General features: G+C 41.6%; 1 protein-coding gene across 2 annotated transcripts in view; it reads right to left on the bottom strand.

Moving 5' to 3' along the window:
• The window catches only part of recql4 (RecQ helicase-like 4), a 102290-nt gene that overhangs the window by 57841 nt on the left and 25789 nt on the right, over nt 1–18660 (bottom strand). The window contains exons 6-9 of one of the 2 annotated variants that reach the window (XM_073055083.1): nt 14147–15345; nt 10630–10729; nt 6926–7052; nt 3106–3228 (exon numbers count right to left, since the gene is read on the bottom strand). In XM_073055083.1, coding sequence (XP_072911184.1) covers nt 3106–3228; nt 6926–7052; nt 10630–10729; nt 14147–15345 — 1549 coding nt within the window. Of the gene's footprint in view, nt 1–3105; nt 3229–6925; nt 7053–10629; nt 10730–14146; nt 15346–18660 lie in introns of those variants that run through there. The other variant, XM_073055084.1, reaches the window with a different exon arrangement.

Here is an 18660-nt window from a genome sequence, read left to right as displayed (position 1 = left end):
GGGTGATGTATTAGCATGGATAGAGGATTGGTTAACTAAGAGAAAACAGAGAGTTGGGATACATGAGTGGCAATCAGTGATGAGCAGTGTGCCACAAGGGGTCGTTGCTGGGCTCACAAGTGTACACAATATACTGTACATTAACGATCTGGAGGAGGGGACCAAGTGTAGTGTATCTAAACCTGCTGATGATACTAAATTGAGTGGAAAAGCAAATAGTGCAGAAGACAGGGAGAGGTTGCAGAGGGATATAGATAGGTTAAGTGAGTGGGCAAGGGTCTGGCAGATGGAGTACAATGTTGGTAAATGTGAGGTCATCCACGTGGAAGGAAAAATGAAAGAGCAGATTATTATATAAACGGTAAAAAATTGCAGCATGCTGCTGTGCAGAGGGACTTGGGAGTGCTTATGCATGAATCACAAAAGGTTGGTTTTACAGGTGCAGCAGGCTTTCAAAAAGGAAAATGGAATGTTGGCCTTCATTGCTAGAGGAATTGAATTTAAGAGCAGAGAGGTTATGCTGCATCTGTACCGGATACTGGTGAGGCCACACCTGGAGTACTGTGTGCAGTTCTGGTCTCCTTACTTGAAGAAGGATATACTGGCTTTAGGGGCGATGCGGAGGAGGTTCACTAGGTTGATTCCAGAGATGAGGGGGTTAGATTATGAGGAGAGATTGAGTCGTCTGGGACTGTACTCGCTGGAATTCAGAAGAATGAGAGGAGATCTTATAGAAACATATAAAATTATGAAAAGGATAGATAAGATAAAGGCAGTAAAGTTGTTTCCACGGATAAGTGAGGCTAGAACTAGGGGACATAGTCTCAGGATTTGCGGGAGTAGATTTAGGCCGGACATGAGGAGGAACTGATTTTCCCAGAGAGTGGTGAATCTGTGGAATTCTCTGCCCAATGAAGCAGAGCAGGCTGCCTCAGTAAATATATTTAAGACAAGTTTGGATAGATTTTTGAATAGTAGGGGAATTAAGGGTTATGGGGAAAAGGCAGGCAGGTGGAGATGAGTCCATGGTCAAATCAGCCATGATCTTATTGAATGGCGGAGCAGGCTCAATGGGTCAGATGGCCTACTCCTGCTCCTATTTCTTAGGAAACTGTGGCAGCACAGTAGCGTAGTGGTTAGCACAATACTTTACAGCACCAGCGTTCACCATGAGAGTTCATTTCCCGTCAGTCTGTAAGGAGTTTGTAAGTTCTCCCCATGACAGTGTATGTTTCATCCCACGTTAGGGTTAGTGAGTTGTGGGCACACGATTGTGGCACCAGAAGCATGGCAACACTGGCAGGCTGTCCCCAGCACTATCCTTAGACTGTGCTTGCCATTGACACAAATAATGCATTTCAGTTTCGATGTACATGTCACAAATAAAACGAATCTTAATAAATACTTAGCAGATACTGGAAGTCCTGGAGTTGTTTCCATTAGGATGGATGAAAGTCTAAGATCCGAGAGCACAGCATTGAAATTAAGGGACTAAAATGAAAAGGAATTTCTTCAGCTGTGGAGACCAAGTCATTGGGTGTAATTAAGGCAGAGATTGATAGGTTTTTGATTGGTAAGGTGGTTAAGTGATACAGGGAGAAGGCATGAGAATGAATTTGAAAAAAAAATCAGCTATGATTGAATGGCAGAGCAGACTTGACAGGTCAAATAGCCTGATCGGCTCCTACAGCTAATGGATCTTATTAATATTACCAAAGCTTACCTGCCCTCTCCATAAATGGAACCTACCTTGGATTTTTGATTAAATAGAAATATCAACCATTTTTCAGAAGAATGCGGGGCATCTTGAAAGGACTAGATAGGGTGGATGTGGAGAGGATGTTTCCTGTGGTGGGGTTATCCAGAACTCGAGGGCACAGCCTCAAAATTGAGGAGCAACCTTTTAGAACATATATGTCAAACTCAAGGCCCGCGGGCCAAATCCGGCCCGCGGTGGAATTATCTTTGGCCCGCGAGATAATATCTAATTACTATTAAAGCTGGCCCCAGTAATCGAAGCGCCTATGGCGTATGATATGGCTAATGCTGAGTTTATTCAGGTACCAGGTTTTCAGGGTTTTTAGTGTTTATTCGACAGTCTTGCTCGGCAGTCTTCTTCATAAGAAATGGAATTTGTAAAGTGAAACACTTTGTAGTTATAGCAGAGACTGAGACACATGAGAGCAGGCTGAAAAAACGGAGGCAACGAAAGCTGCGTTCGCACGCGTCCGACTGATCCGGCCCGCATGAAGCTGCATTTTGCTCAATCCGGCCCGTGACCTAAAATGAGTTTGACACCCCTGTTTTAGAACAAAGGTAAGAAGGAATTTTTTTTTAGTCAGTGAGTAGTGAAGCTGTGGAATGCTCTGCTACAGACTGCAGTGGAGGCCAAGTCCACAGGTATATTTAATGCAGAAATTGATAGTTTCCAATCGATCGGGGCATCAAAGGATATGGCGTGAAGGCTGTTCTGTGGGGTTGAGTAGGATCTGGGATCAGCCATGATGAAATAGCTGAGCAGACTTGATGGACTAAATGGCCTAATTCTTCTCCTGTGTCTTATGGTCTTTTACAGGATAACCAACCTTACACTTCATCAAGTATAAGCAATTAATGTGTGCCGTTGATAAACGGTTAGCTGATTAAAAATTAGCTTTATTTGTCACCCATACATCCAAACATACAATAAAATGTGCTGTTTGCGTCAATGGACAACATAGTCCGAGGACCGTGCTGGAGACAGTCTGCAAGTGTCGCCACACTTCCAGCATCAACATACCACGCTCAAAACTTACTAACCCGAACCCATACGTCTTTGGAATGTGGGAGGATTGAGAGCACCCAGAGAAACCCAGGCAGTCATGGAGAGTATGTACAGACAGCTTACAGAGAGCAGCAGGAACTGAAACCACACCACTGGCGTTGTAAAGCATTATGCTAACAAGGCGGTCCACTTTCATATCAGTGAATTAGTTCATCTCTTTCCATTCAATGCACAGCTATAATGTAGTCTCCTAAGCTGTTACGTCTTTTCCTTCATAATTGCTTATTCAAATTAACAAAAAAGGCATTTTACTGAACAAAAGAATAGCAATGCACTCTTACCTTCTGTTGTGGATGTCATACGAGCCACTTCCTCTAGAGTTGGCAGCGGAGAACTGTCCTCATCCAGTACCTCGGAGGTCTCCACCTTCTCCTTGGATGTTGCTCTCAACCCAGTGTTACGCCCTGAGGGAACAAGTGATGTAACTAAGGTCATTCGGCTGTAACCATGTTGGCCTGGAGATTCAAAGGTACTTTCAACCCAATCCAGAGCAATGCTCACAAAATGCTGGAGGGACTCAGCAGGTCAGGTAGCATCTATGCAAAAACAAACTGACAATGTTTCAGGCCGAAACTTTTCAACAGAACTGGAAAGGAAGAGGGAAGATACCAGAATAAGAAGGTGGTGGTGAAGGAGTATAAGGTGGTAAGTGATGGATGAGAGAGGGGTGAGAAAGTGAGAAGCCGGGAGGGTAAAGGACTGAAGATAGAATATGATAGCAAGTTAGTAGACTATGGGAGAAAGGAAAGGAAGAGGGGCATCAGAGGGAAGTGACGGGCAGGTGAGAAGGGAAGGGGGTGACAGGGAGCCAGAATGAGAAATGGGAAAAAAGGGGAGAAGGGGGAAAAATGAGAAATTACCAGAAGTTACAGAAACTGATGTTCATGCTGTCAGGTTGGAGATAACCCAGCCAGAATAGGTGGTGTTGCTCTTCCAACCTAAGAATGCCTCGTCATGGTAGTACAGGAGATCATGGAGCAACATACCGTAGATTTCGCACTACAGAGCGCACCTGATTAAAAGCCGCTGGCTCTAATTTTAGAAAGAAAATCAATTTTGTACTTGTACAAGCCGCACCGGATTTTAGGCCGCAGGTGTCCCACGTTGTAATATGAGATATTTACACAGAAAGATATTACACGTGAGGATTTTTTAACTTTTAATTAAATCCGTATGGTAACATAAACAAATACATATTGCAAATGCTTTTTTTCGAACCGTGCCTCTAACACGGCTACTTTTAAATATACATACGTATCGGTAACACACAAATTACGTTGCATATACTTTTTTACTGAACAGTGCACGAACATTCCAATATCTCCTAACGACGTAAAAAAATATATACTGCAGCCTACCAGGAAAAGTTATTGATCACCTTTAACTTAAAAGCAGCGTTTTCGCTCGGGTAATGTGCTCGGCTAATGTGCTCCCCCCCACCTTCCCGTTTATCGCAAACCGGTATTTCCCACAAGACGCGGCGAAACCGGATGTGATGTCATAGTATCCCGGGATGTACAGAAAACAAATAGATAGATAGATACTTTATTCAACTAGAAAATACTAACAAATGAATTACTAAGCGAAAATATTATAAACTAAATAACTGCCATAAAGGCAGCACAATGCTTTTCTTTGAGTGTTTTCCATGTTGATGAGGGTGAGTACAAATGACTGATTTACAATAATTTAATTGTGAAAGTGCGCTTGATTTATCGTACAATTTCATTGGACCTCTGTGAACTACTCATCAATTTTATTGGTCTACTGTTACGAGGCAAAATGTTTTTGGCGGCATGAAAAAAAATCATGCATTAGCCGCACCGTAGTAAAGGCTGCAGTGTTCAAAGCTGTTCAAAGCGTGGGAAAAAAGTAGTGGCTTATAATCCGACATCTACGGTATTAAAATGAGAATGGTAAGCAGAATTAAAATAAGTGGCCAACATGAAATTCCACCTTTTGTGTCAGACAAAGTGAAAGTACATCTGCGTAATCTCATGTGCTCAACTCAATACAAGCAGTCTCAAAATGAAACTATGCACAAGTTAATATTAAATTTAGATTCTCATTCAGAAATGTCATTCACCTCCCCACTTTCGAGAACATCCTCAACAAGGCGGCATCCATTATTACAGACCCTCACCATCCGACACATCCCCTCTTCTTATCACTACCATCATGGACATACAAGACCCAGAAGACCCGCACTCAATATTTTAGGAACAGCTTCTCCTCTCTGCAATCAAATGACTGAATGGAACACGAGAAATTCTGCAGATGCTGGAAATGCAAAGCAACACACACAAAATGCTGGAGGAACTCAGTAGGTCAGGCAGCATCGACGGAAAAGAATAAACAGTCGACATTTCGGGCCAACACCCTTCATCAGGCCTTACGGTTACTCAACAATCAGTGAACACTACCTAGCTATTCCTCTTTTGTGCTGTTTATTTTTTATTGTAGCTTATTTTAAATTCTTATGTCTTCCACTGTACTGCTACCACAAAACAAAACATATCACAACATATGTCAGTTATAATAATTCCGATTCTGATTCCCTTAACCACCAGAAGAGCCGCCTCATCGGCGACTGGTGTGTGAAATAGGACCAACACAAGTTACAGGAACAATCAACATGTTTATTAACAAGTGGTTTCGAGGGAGAAACACTAGATCACATTTTAACTGCTGTCGCTTGGCAGAATTCAAGTCTGGCTAATGGAAGAGGTGCAAGGAGAAGGGGAAAATAGTAACAGATAATCAGTTTCTTTAACCAATCCCTCTTCCTCCTCCCTGTACCAGGCTGGAAGGAATCAGATCCCATTTTATATTTTGCAGATCACCTTTGATGATATTATGAACATTACTACGCCAAAGCAGGCACTTGGGCCCATGATGACCGTGCCAACCATTATGCCAAACTAAACTAATCCCATCTGCCTTCACATTTATGAGGATGTTGCCAGGACTAGAGGGCTTGAGTTATATGGAGAGGATGGCCAAACTGGGTCTTGGAAGGTAGGAGAATGAGGGTGACATTGATAAGGTGATGGTAACAATCTTTTCCTCAGAGTAGGGGAGACCAAAACTAGGGGGCAGACTAAGAGTGAAAGAGAAAAGATTTAAAAAGTGGTCAAAGGGGCTCTTATTTACACAGAGGGTGGTGAGTATATGGAATGAGCTGTCAAAGGAAGTGATTGAGGGAGGTACAGTAGAATTACTTAAGCAGCACAGGTCCAAGGAGGGGTGCAGCATGAAGGGTTACAGGCCGAATGCAAGAAACTGGGAGTAACTGGGTAGTCACCATGTCCTGATTGGGCTGAGAGGCCTGTATCAGTGCTGTATTGTTCTCTGACTAGACATGATCCATATTCTTCTGTTCTCTGCCTATTCTTGTGCTTGTCTAAAATCCTCTTAATCGTTGTATGCCTCCACTCCTTCCCCTGGCAGCTAAACCTGAGGATTAGCAGGAACAGGGAGGGGAGTTCCAGAATCGAGTAAAATACACTCAATGTTTAATGTCTGTTACATCCTCCTGCCATTTCCTTGAATCCCTGCTGCAGACTGTGGTCTTCCCACACCCCCTTAAATAATGGAGACACAAGAAATACTGCAGATGCTGGAAATCTCAAGCAACATACACAAAATACTGGAGGAACTCAGCAGGTCAGGCAGCATCTATGGAAGAAAGGGAAGGGTCTTGGCAGTGAACACAGTAAATTACCTCTACAGACTCACAGGTGAAATGACAGTGAAGCGGTTGTGGTCTTTCATTGATTTCATTATGGTTTTTGTATTTACTGAGTATGTCTGGAAGAAACCAAACTTCAGGATTGTATCTGGTGACATATATCTACTTCCGTAATAAATTTACTTTGAACATTGTAGTTTTTATACCATTGCTTTTATACGTATTGTGTTATTTTAATTGTGTTCTTTACGCTTTTTGTGTTTTTAGACCGCATCGGATCTGCAGTAATGATCACTTGCTCTCCCCTACACTTGTATACTGAGGCATGACAAGGAACAATCTTGAATCTAGTACTCGTAGCGAAGTCAAAAATTCTAAAATGGAAAAATGTAATCAGTGCGTCTACCCACCCTGAGCCCTGCAGTCCTTTGCCCAATGGCCTGTTGCTCCACAGCGGAAACACGTGTCCCCATTCCGATTTAATCGTCCGCCACCACCAAAACGTTCTCCTTTCATCTGAAATTTCTGCTTCCAGGCCTATGGAAGTCCACAGCATGCACAAAGTGTTAGTGGGTGAATTACAGAGGAACACAAAACTCTCTCACATAGAATTCTGCTCCTATGGTCTTAAATGGAATATATTTAAAGCAGAGGAGGGCTTTCTTTAGCTAGAGGGTGGTGAATCTGTGGAATTCATTGCCACAGATGATTGTGGACGGCAAGTCACTGGGTATATTTAAAACAGAGGTTGTTAGGTTTTTGATTAGTCAGGGTGTTAGAAGTTACTGGGAGAAAGCAGGAGAATGGGGTTGTGAGGGATAATAAATCAACCAAGATGGAATGGCAGAGCAGACTCAATGAGCCAAATGAACTAATTCTACTCCGATGTCGTGTGGTCTTGATTAGTGTAACTGGATGGCTGATTGTCGGCATGGATTCAGTGGGCAGAAGGGCTGTTTCTGTGCTGCATTTCTCTATGACTGATACAAATGGCAAAACGGTTCATTTAAAGCCAAACAACAACACACACAAAATGCTGGTGGAACACAGGACCAAGGGTCTCGGCCCGAAACGTCGACAGCGCTTTTCCCTATAGATGCTGCCTGGCCTGCTGTGTTCTACCAGCATTTTGTGTGTGTTGTTGTTTGAATTTCCAGCATCTGCAGATTTCCTCATGTTTGCTCATTTAAAGCCAATCATTTATGTATCTGATTAACAGCTGCTGTATACAATATTTCAATAATGTAATTCACCAAATCTCACCTTACCCATAGAAAGACAGACCCGATTAGTCTATTGGGACATTTAAAAAACACTGTCCTGCACAACAGTATGGACGCAAAGGGAGACAAGAGCATAGATCAAGTCCACCCTGGCAGTGAGTATCAATTTTTCAAAATTCCAGTAGTGTTTCTCCGCTACCCCATTCTACAGTCTGGCTCCCTTCTTATCTCTTCTCACCTGCCTATCACCACCCCCTGATGCCCCTTCTCCTTCCCATTCTCGCATGATCCACTCTCTCCTATCAGATTCCTTCATCTCCATCCCTTTACCGCCATCATTCCAGCGACCCAATCAGCGGAGGGAGCAGCGCACAGCGAGGAGGTTTCTCGCAGGTTGCCGGCGCTCATATAAAAGGAAAGCTTCGCGGTAGTTGAGTGTCATTCCAGTGGCTCAGTCTGCAGAGTAAGAAGCTTTGGAGTGTCGGGGTACCCAGTATAGTTAAATTGGCAATTGTGTGTTCTTCATGTTGGATGTTGGGACTACATCTGCATGAAATGCATCCAGCTGCAGCTCCTTGAAGACCATGTTAGGGATCTGGAGCAGCAGCTGGATGATCTTCGGCACTGTTCGGAGTTACAGGGAAGTAGTCACCCCTAAGTTGCAGGAGGCAGGTAGCTGGGTGACTGGTCAGGAGAGGAATGGGAAGGTGAATAGGAAATTAGTGCAGAGGACCCCTTTGGCCATTCCCTTTCAATAATAAGTATGCTGTTTTGGATACAGTTATGGGGGATGACCGCCCAGGGGAATACCACAGAGACCTGGTCACTGACACTGAGCATGAGTCCGTGGTGCAGAAGGGAAAGAAAGAGAAGAGGGGAGCAGTAGTGATAGGGGACTGAATAGTCAGCGGAACAGACAGGAGATTATGTGGATGTGAATGGGACAGCCGGATGGTTGTTGCCCCCCCAGGTGCCAGGGTCAGGGATGTCTCAGATCACGATCTCAGAATTTTGAACGGGAAGAGAAAGCAGGCAAGATGTCTTGGTACAGATTGGTACCAATAACCTAGGAAGGAAAAACAAAGAGGTCCTGAAGAGAGAATTTGGAGGGCTAGGCAGAAAGCTGAGAAGCAGGGCCTCCAGGGTAGCAATTTTCTGGATTGCTACCCATGTCACACGCCAGAGAGGGTAGAAACGGGATGATTTGGTAGATAAATGTGTGGCTGAGAAGCTGGTGCAGGGGGCAGGGCTTCAGGTTCTGGGGGAGCTATGACCTGTACAAAAGGAACTGGTTGCATCTGAACCCGAGGGGGACCAATATTTTAGTGGGCAGGTTTGAAAGAGCTGTTCAGGAGGATTTAAACTAATTTGGCAGGGTGATGGGAACCAGTGTGAAAGGACACAGGATAGGATGGATGGTAAAAAAGCAAAGATAGCGTGCAGTCACACTGTCAGGAAGGGCAGGCAGAGATAAGACAAAACTGAAGTCTGCAGGGTGAGTGTCAGTGCATTAGGGATGCAGAGTCAAAAACGGTAGCATGTACAGTACTCAAAGTGTTATCTCAATGCATGGAGTATAAGAAATAAGGTAGATGATCTTATTGCACTTTTACAGATTGTCAGGTATGACATTGTGGCCATCAATGATTTGTGGCTGAAGGATGAATGTAGCTGGGAACGGAATATCCAAGGCCACACATTGTACCTCACAGCTTCTCACTTCATGCCCCTCCCCATCGACCTGGCTTCACCTACCACCTGTCAGCTTGTACTCCTCCAACCCACCCCAGCTTCTCATTCTGCTTTCTGTCCCATTCCTTTCCAGTGTTAATGAAGGGCCATGGCTTGAAATGTCAACTATTTATTCCCCTCTATAAATGCTGCCTGACTTGTTGAGTTCCTCCAACATTTTATGCAGAACTTCTTGTGTTTATCAAGTCCACACCGACCTTCAGTCACCCATTTAATGGAGTTCTATTTATTAATCTCTGCACGTGTCCATCAACTTCCTTTAAATTGTACAACTCATCTAAGCTCCCTTGGACAATGCCAGCCATATACACACGAGGGGCAATTTACAACAGCCAATTAACCCACCAACCTGCAAGTCTTTGGAATATGGGAAGGAAACCAGAGTATCCAGAGGAAGCCTAAACAGTCACAGGGAGAACTTGCAAACTCCACATGGACAGAACCAAAGGTAGGATTAAACCAGAGTGTCTAGTGCAATGAGGCAGCTGTTACACTATTTGTTTAAGTGTATTCTGCAGCTCTCCAAAGGAAAGTAACATTTTAGACTTGCAAACTAGAAAAGCAGAACAAAAAATGCATTTCTAAATCGTATTATTTCCAATTTATGTAAAGAAATTATCCATAAGAGCCATTTCAAGATTAAACAACAACTAAAGTATCTAGAGCAAACACGAGGAAATCTGCAGATGCTGGAAATTCAAACGACAACACACACAAAATGCTGGTAGAACACAGCAGGCTAGGCAGCATCTATAGGGAGAAGCGATGTCGATGTTTCGGGCCGAGACCCTACTAAAGTATCTGACTTGTGCATATTAAACAATATACTGATTCCACAACCCATGGACTCAATTTCAAGAACTCTGCAACTCATGTTCTCAGTACTGTTTATTTATTTGTTGACTGATTGATTGATTGATTGTACTTGCACAGTGTCTTTTAATGCAATTGGTTGTTTGCAGTCTTTGCATGTAGTTTTTCACTGACTCTATTGTAATTCTTTATTTTACCGTGGATGCCCACAAGAAAGTGAACCTCAGGACAGTATGTATATGGTGATGTATGCAGGATGTACTTTGATAAGAAATTTATTTGGAACTTTGAACTCTTCTGCCTCAACACTCACTAAAGCACTGTACCTGTTTGCGAAGAAATGCTCCTCTTAACACCCCACCCCTGATGTGTGATTTCTTCTTTAAGTTGATCTTCACAAAGTTTCCATCCTTTTTAGGTGCGACCCTGGATAAACATAAACAATACCATAAAATTAGGTTCCAGGAACATAAATTGGGCAAAATGTTATGCCTGTTCATAATTCAGTTGTATGTTAACATTCAAGATAAAACATTGAAGCTAGTATCACTACTTTTTTTAAAAAAAAGAGATACAGCACAATAACAGGTCCGAGCCACTGAATTACACCCATGTGACTAATTAGCCTACTAACTTGTATTTGTTTGAAATATGGGAGGAAACCGGAGCACCTGGAGGAAACCCATGCGGTCACAGGGAGAGCATACAGACCCGAGTTGGTATTGAACTCAGGTCACTAATGCTGTAATAGTGTTATGCTAACCACTACACTACTGTGCTGACTGACACTATGTCAGATACTTCCAGAATCTAGATTTCAAGTTTCCACTGAGTGAAACACAGGATGATGTCTTACTTGTGAAACCATCAGCTCAAAAGGATACAGATTTCATCACCAATGCTCTTGTTCCCTTCTACTGATGTTAATGGTTCTACAAGTTCATAAAATCTAGGGCACTCTAGAAATGAGAAACACAAATAATCTGCAGATGCTAGAAATCTTGAGCAATGCAGAAAAAAAATGCTGGAGAAACCCAGCAGATCAGGCAGTGTCGATGGAGGTAAATAAATAGTTGACATTTCAGGAATAAAGCTGGTTTCTCCTCCCCTCCTCCACCCACCCAACTTCCTCCTCACCTGGTCTCATTTATCACCTATCAGCCTATGTTCCTCCCCCACCTTCATATTCCACCTTTCCAGTCCTGATGAAAGATCTCATCCAAAAATGTCGACTATTTATTCCCCTCCATAGATGTTGTCTGACCATTTGAGTCTCTCCAGTATTTTGTGTGTGTTGCTATAGAACTGAACATTCTATAGGAAGCAAAGCACAAAAAGTAATGGTTTAGCTGTGCTGGGAAACCTCACTCACGTGGGTCATAGATAATCCCTTAATCATCAAGTAAATCTAATCCAAGGAACTGGTCAGATCTTCTGGATTCAAATCACTTGTTTCCTCCAAAATTAACACCAAAATAACCTTCTTAAAGGCACCAGGGCTGTATTTTTAACAGACCTAATTTTTATTCTCATAAGGGAAGTCACAAATGTCAGTAACTTGAATCCAGACAATTCTAAGAACACATCAATGAATTTGGGAAAATAATTAAAAAATAGGATTAGGATAGATATGAACAATCCACTAGAGGAACTCAGCAGGTCAAGTAACATCTGTGGATGTGGTGGGGGGGGGTGGGGGGAGATGGGTTGGATGGGAAGGAGCTGTCAATATTTTTGTGTCAAACCCTGCACCTGGAGGACCCTCTGGGATTAAAGAAGATTTAATATAAATGGTTCTTTGAGTTTGATAATAGCCAGGAGTGGTGACAGGGACAAGCTCCCACTACCTATTAAATGCTCCCAATGGTGTGCACCTCAAATAGCCTCTGACAACCAAGTCCAGCTCCTGGCCTTCACATGTGGCTTAGCTACTAAGCCCGGCGGAACTGTTTCTACTGACAAGAGAAGGGGCAAAGGCGGGTTACTGGTGCTCTAAGATCAGTCGTTTCAGGCAGATGAGGCTCATCAGCCGTGGTTGACAGCTCATCTATGAATAGGAAAACTCTGATCTCAAATCTCCGCTGCCTTGCGACTATACCCATTCATAGGGAGGGCTTTGGGAAGTAAACTCTCGAGGGAAAAATCCAGAGCTGGAGTCCCTAAGACAGTCCTATATTGAGTTCAATGTTGACTGGCAACTCCTGCGATACTGCTGGTACCAAACTGTATCGGTCTCGGCCATTCCTCTGGGTTCTTCAGATGTGTGGAGAGGGGGAGATTGCTACACGGGCAACAACTTGATCTCCATATCGCACTGCCCAGGCTTGCATATCGAGAGAGCTAGGATGCAATATCCATGCTTAACTCTGACCAACAGAAGCCTCAGTGTATAAATGGGTGTTAGATGGTCAGTGTAGACTCAATGGGCTAAAAGACCTGATTCCGTGATGTATACCTCTATGAGATATAAATAGAGTGGACAGCCAGCAACTTTTTACAAGGTGCTTATGGTTAATACCAGGGGGTGTCATTTTAAGGTGACTGAAAGAAACTATGTGGGGATATGAAAGGTAGCTTCTTTTCTTCCCCCACAGAGAGTAGTGGGTGCATGGAATGCCCTCCCTGGGGTGGTGGTAGAGGCAGATACATTAGTGACATTTAAGGGACTCTTAGATAGACACATGGATGACAGAAAAATTGAGGTCTATGTGGGAGGGCAGGGTTAGATTGATCTTGGAGTAGGTTAAAGGGTTGACATAACATCATGGGCTGTAATGTCCTGTGCTGTTCTATATTCTATAATAAACCTGATTCTGTTACCCCAGGCAGGATGTTGAACAAATTAAAGATTGCCTTCAAGAACAGACTGTTCTACACAGTGCATGCTCTTACACCAAAATGTTCCATCACTGAATAGCCTTGCCTCTGCCTTTGTGATTTGCCATATGAAGTCTTTAACAAATGCAGTGAATGCTTCCAGAAATCCAAGTGAGAAGCAAGTTATTCTGAGAACTCTTTGTAACCCAATGCCAGTGATATTGGAAATTTGTTTAATGACATCTGATGGGAGAAAGCTGATTCAATAACCCCAAGGGGCCTTAAATGTAACACACACGATATGCCGGAGGAACTCCGCAGGCCAGGCAGTGTCTGTGGAAAGGAATAAAGAGCCGACATTTTGGCTGAGACCCTTCGTCAGGACTGCCTTAAGTGTGCTAACTTCAGATTGAACCAGTCAAAAATTGCAGACAGGAATGATGGAAATAAATATTAGATGAATATCCCCTACCCTGCAATTCATTTCCACTGCAACTCCTCTCAACCACAGTAAAACAATTGGTTGCATTTTAAAAAAGTGATATAAGTACAAGAAATCCTGCAGATGCTGGAAATCCAGAGCAACACACACAAAATGCTGGAAGAACTCAGTACATCAGGCAGTATTTAAGGAGAAGAATAAACATCTGATGTTTCATGCCAAAGCTCTCCATCAGGATCACTCTGCTCTCCAATCAGATTCCTTCTTCAGCCTTTTAACACCTCCCATCTTCTGACTTCATCCATCACACCCAATTTCTCCTCAGCTCATCCCACCTATCACCTACCAGTATGTTCTCCTTCCCCCCCCCCCCCCCAACCTTCTTAATCTGGCTTCTGCCCCCTTCCTTTCCTGATTAAGAGTCTCAACCCAAAACGTCGACTCTTTTCCTCCAACAGTTTGTGTGTGTGCTGCTCTACAATCATACTATGACGTTATTTCTTTGAATAATTAGAAAAAAAGCACAACAAATATCCTTCATGTTTCCTGATGTGTCAGTGCAAAGCCACAGTGTTATTACGTACCTTGCTGCATTGCTCCTTCGAGATTCTGAATGGAGGATCCCCTCTTCTACGTCCCCGAAAAGATTCTCCTGGGGAATCCCAGATTTTGGTTTATTTTTGCCATCATCCTCGGCACAAGAGCTTTCATCTGACTCGGGCTTGGAACCAGCTTTGAGTGCTTGCCTCTTCTCTATTGTCAGAGCTGAGCAAGTGCCTGAAGGCTTGGCTGTCCTTCTACCTTTCTTGATCTCACCCTGACAAGCTCCAGCACTCTGTTTCGCCTCTGTTCTCTGTCTCTTTTTGCCCCTTGTTTTTATATTGTTCAGTTCACTCTCACAGCCAGTCTGTAACTCCTTTAACTCAGTGCCTGAGTCACTGATGTCCTGGGGGCAATTTCGGGCATAAGAAGTTCTCTGCCCCATGGTCACTGAATCGTCGTTTAATGGGCACTCCAGCCCATTTTCTATTGGCTTTTGGATTTTCACTTCAGGAAGCTTTCTTTGGTGAGAAGCAGCATCCATTAAATAGTCATTTCCTGATTCTGCAGGTTTTTGAAGACCAGTTACATGAGGCCCAGAGTCAATGGCATCTTTGAAAGGGTCTTTGCTCAGTAACTTTGCGGCACCATCAACAACTGTAGAAAAGTAGCTCACTGGATTTGATCGTCTATTAACTGCAGGAAATTCATCATTTTGGTGCACTCCATTAGCCAATTGATCACTGTCATTGACGTCCAGAGGTTTGTCACTGGCTTCTGCTGTGGAGTCACTTAAGAAAAGGGACTTGCTGTTGGCTGATGTCTTCTTGTGACCCAAAACAGGATAACACCCCCCATCGTTTCTCCCACTGGCTTGTGACGAAATGGGCAACCCTGCATCCAGCTGTGTTCTCTCCTGGCACCTGTTTAACCAGTCAATGTCAAGCGAGGACATTCTTCTCGATACACTCTGCTGCAATTGTCGTAATTTATTCACTGGCTGAGGGGACTGTGCCTGAGTTAGGAGAATTTTTGAAGGAGCAATCATCTTCATGGCTGGGAGCAGTAATTCAAGCTTTTCAGGCTCATCAGGAGAATCTTTGCTTGCAGTCTGCAGACTCGGTGACACCTCAAATGTGGCAGCTTCTGTTCCAACAACCTGATCAATTTTGTTGTCCTTAATCTCTGTGGGCATGCGAGGTCTTCTTGGAGCTATTGACTTACGTAGGGAGACTGGCCTCTCCTTTCAAAAGGTAACATTTAAAGTCAGAGTTGTAGAGCACAGAAACAGGCCCTTTGGCCCAACTCATCCAAGCCCTCCACGTTTTCAAGCAAGTCCCATTTGCGTGCTTTGGCCCATATCCCTACAAACCTTTCCTTTTTATTAACCTGTCTAAATGATTTTTAAATGCTGTAATTACATCTACTACCTATCAGCTTTATTAACTCATTTGACAGCTCTGTCACCTCCTCTGGCAGCTTGTTCCACACACTCATAACTGTGTGTGAAAATATCCCTCGGGTCCCTTTTAAATCTTTCCCATCTCAACTTAAACCTACGGCCTATAGTTCTGGAGCTCACGAGCTCTGGGGAAAAGACTGTGGCTATTCACCGTATTGATGCTCCTTATAATCACTAAAAAGGTCACTCATCAGCCTCCAAAGAAAAAAAATAGCCAGAAGACCATAAGCCATACGAGCAGAATCAGGCCATATGGCCCATCAAATCTGCTCCACCATTCCATCATGGCTGACCCAACATCCCTTTCAACCCCCTTCTCCTGCCTTCTCCCAATAACCTTACTAATTAAGGACCTACCAATATTCACTTTAAATATTCCCAATAGCTTGGCCTCCACAGCCATCTGTGGCGATGAATTCCACAGTTCAACACCTCTGGCTAAAGAACTTCCTCCTCATCTCTATTCTAAAGGGGCATCCTTCTATTCTGAGGTTGTGCCCTTTGGCCCTAGACACTTCCTTTCTTTCTTTTCTTTTTAAATCTTTTTATTGATTTTTAGAACATAACATAAGTAAAATATAGTACAAAAAAACATTTGAGAGTACACAATAGATTCATTAATAATCAATTATATATTATCAATGTAAAAAGTCTCCCAAACTTATAATATTAATATGAAGAATTTAAGACAAAAAGCACAAAAAAAAACCCCCAAAAAGAAGAAGAAAAAAAAACAATATATAAAAAAAAAACTAACATGGGCAATTGTATAATGTTAAGTACACACAGCAGTGCCAATGACTCCGAACCTCCATTTATACAATTCAGGATGGTAGCAATAAGGTTCAGGATCAGACCATTTAACTCACATGAAAATGTTGAATAAATGGTCTCCAAGTTTCCTCAAATTTAACTGAGGAGTTAAAGACCACACTTCTAATTTTTTCTAAACTCAAACAGGAAATGGTTTGAGAGAGCCACTGAAATACAGTTGGAGGATTAATTTCTTTCCAGTTCAATAAAATAGATCTTCTAGCCAATAGTGTAGCAAATGCAATCATTCGCTGAGAAGAAGCAGATAAACACATATTATCTATCATAGGTAGACCAAAAATTGCAGTAAAAGGATGTGGTTGAAGATTAATATTTAAAACTCTTGAAATGATATTAAAAATATCCTTCCAATAGCTTTGTAAACAAGGACAAGACCAAAACATATGAGTCAATGTAGCAATATCAGAATGACATCTATCACAGGTTGGATTAACATAAGAATAAAATCGAGCAATTTTATTTTTAGACATATGGGCTCTATGTACAACCTTGAATTGTATTAGAGCATGTTTAGCACAAATAGAGGATGAGTTTACCAATAATAAAAATTTTTCCCATTGCTCAGTAGATATAGGGCAATGCAATTCTTCCTGCCATTCCTTCTTAATTTTTTCTGATATATCCGGCTGTATCTTCATAATCATATTGTAAATGATAGCTACTAAACCCTTTTGATAAGGATTAAGAGTTAGAATTCTCTCTGTAATGTCCAGTGGACATTCTTTCGAAAAAGACTTTAATTCATTATATAAAAAATTTCTAATTTGTAAGTATCTAAAAAAATGGGTTTTAGGTAAATTGTATTTGTTAGATAGCTGTTCAAAGGACATAATGTTATCATCCAAATACAGGTCACGAAAACATTTTATACCTTTTGTTTTCCATAGGAAAAAAGCCTGATCTATAAATGATGGCCGAAAGAAATAATTAGATGTTATAGGACTTGACAGTATAAACTTATTCAAGCCAAAAGATTTACGAAATTGAAACCAGATTCGTAATGTATACTTAACTATGGGATTAGTTATCTGTTTATTAATTTTGAGTAACGAAAAAGGAAGTGAAGATCCTAAGATTGAGATCAATGAGAAATCTTGCACAGATTTACATTCCAAATTTACCCATTGTGGGCCAGCTACTGTAGTCAATTCTTGTGTCCAAAATATCAAATACCGTATATTAACTGCCCAGTAGTAAAATCTTAGGTTTGGTAAAGCCAAGCCGCCCTCTTTCTTTGACTTCTGTAAATATTTTTTACCTAATCTAGGATTTTTGTTCTGCCACAAATAGGAAGATATTTTAGAGTCAACCATATCAAAAAAAGATTTAGGAATAAAAATTGGTAATGCTTGAAATAAATATAGAAATTTAGGTAATATCATCATCTTAATGGCGTTAATTCTGCCTACCAAAGACAAAGAAAGTGGGGACCATCTATTAGCAAGTTGCTTAATTTGGTCTATTAAGGGGAAAAAATTAGTTTTAAACAAATCTTTATGTTTTTTAGTAATTTTAATACCTAAATAGGTAAAATAATCTGTAACGATTCTATATGGTACATGATTATAAATTGGAATATACATATTTAATGGAAAAAGTTCACTCTTATTAAAATTCAATTTATAACCAGAAAAATTACTAAATTGAGCAAGTAAAGAAGAAATAGCAGGAATAGATTTTTCAGGATCAGATATATATAATAATAAATCGTCCGCATATAATGATACCTTATACATCGCCTCTCCACGGGTAATGCCTAAAATATTGGGTGATTCACGAATAGCTATAGCCAAAGGTTCTAAAGCAATATCAAATAATAAAGGGCTCAAAGGACAACCTTGTCTTGTACCGCGAAATAATTGAAAGAAAGGGGATTTTTGATTATTGGTAAAAACCGAAGCTAAAGGTTTATGATATATTAACTTAATCCATGATATAAATTTTGATCCAAAATTGAAATGTTGCAATGTATTGAATAAATATGACCATTCGACTCTATCAAATGCTTTTTCGGCATCCAAAGAGATAATACATTCAGGAATTTTAGATGTAGAGGTATAAGCAATATTAATTAATTTTCTAATGTTAAAAGATGAATAGCGATTTTTAATAAATCCGGTCTGATCCTCAGAAATAATCCGAGGTAATATATTTTCTAATCTAATAGCTAAAATTTTACTAAAAATCTTAAAATCCGTATTCAGCAAAGATATAGGACGATAGGATGCACATTCAGTCGGGTCTTTGTCTTTTTTAAGAATT

Source organism: Hemitrygon akajei, chromosome 8, assembly GCF_048418815.1.
Source record: "Hemitrygon akajei chromosome 8, sHemAka1.3, whole genome shotgun sequence".
NCBI classification, from domain to species: Eukaryota; Metazoa; Chordata; class Chondrichthyes; order Myliobatiformes; family Dasyatidae; genus Hemitrygon; species Hemitrygon akajei.
Note: the sequence above shows the minus strand (reverse complement) of the source record. Positions and strands in the feature narration are given on the sequence as shown.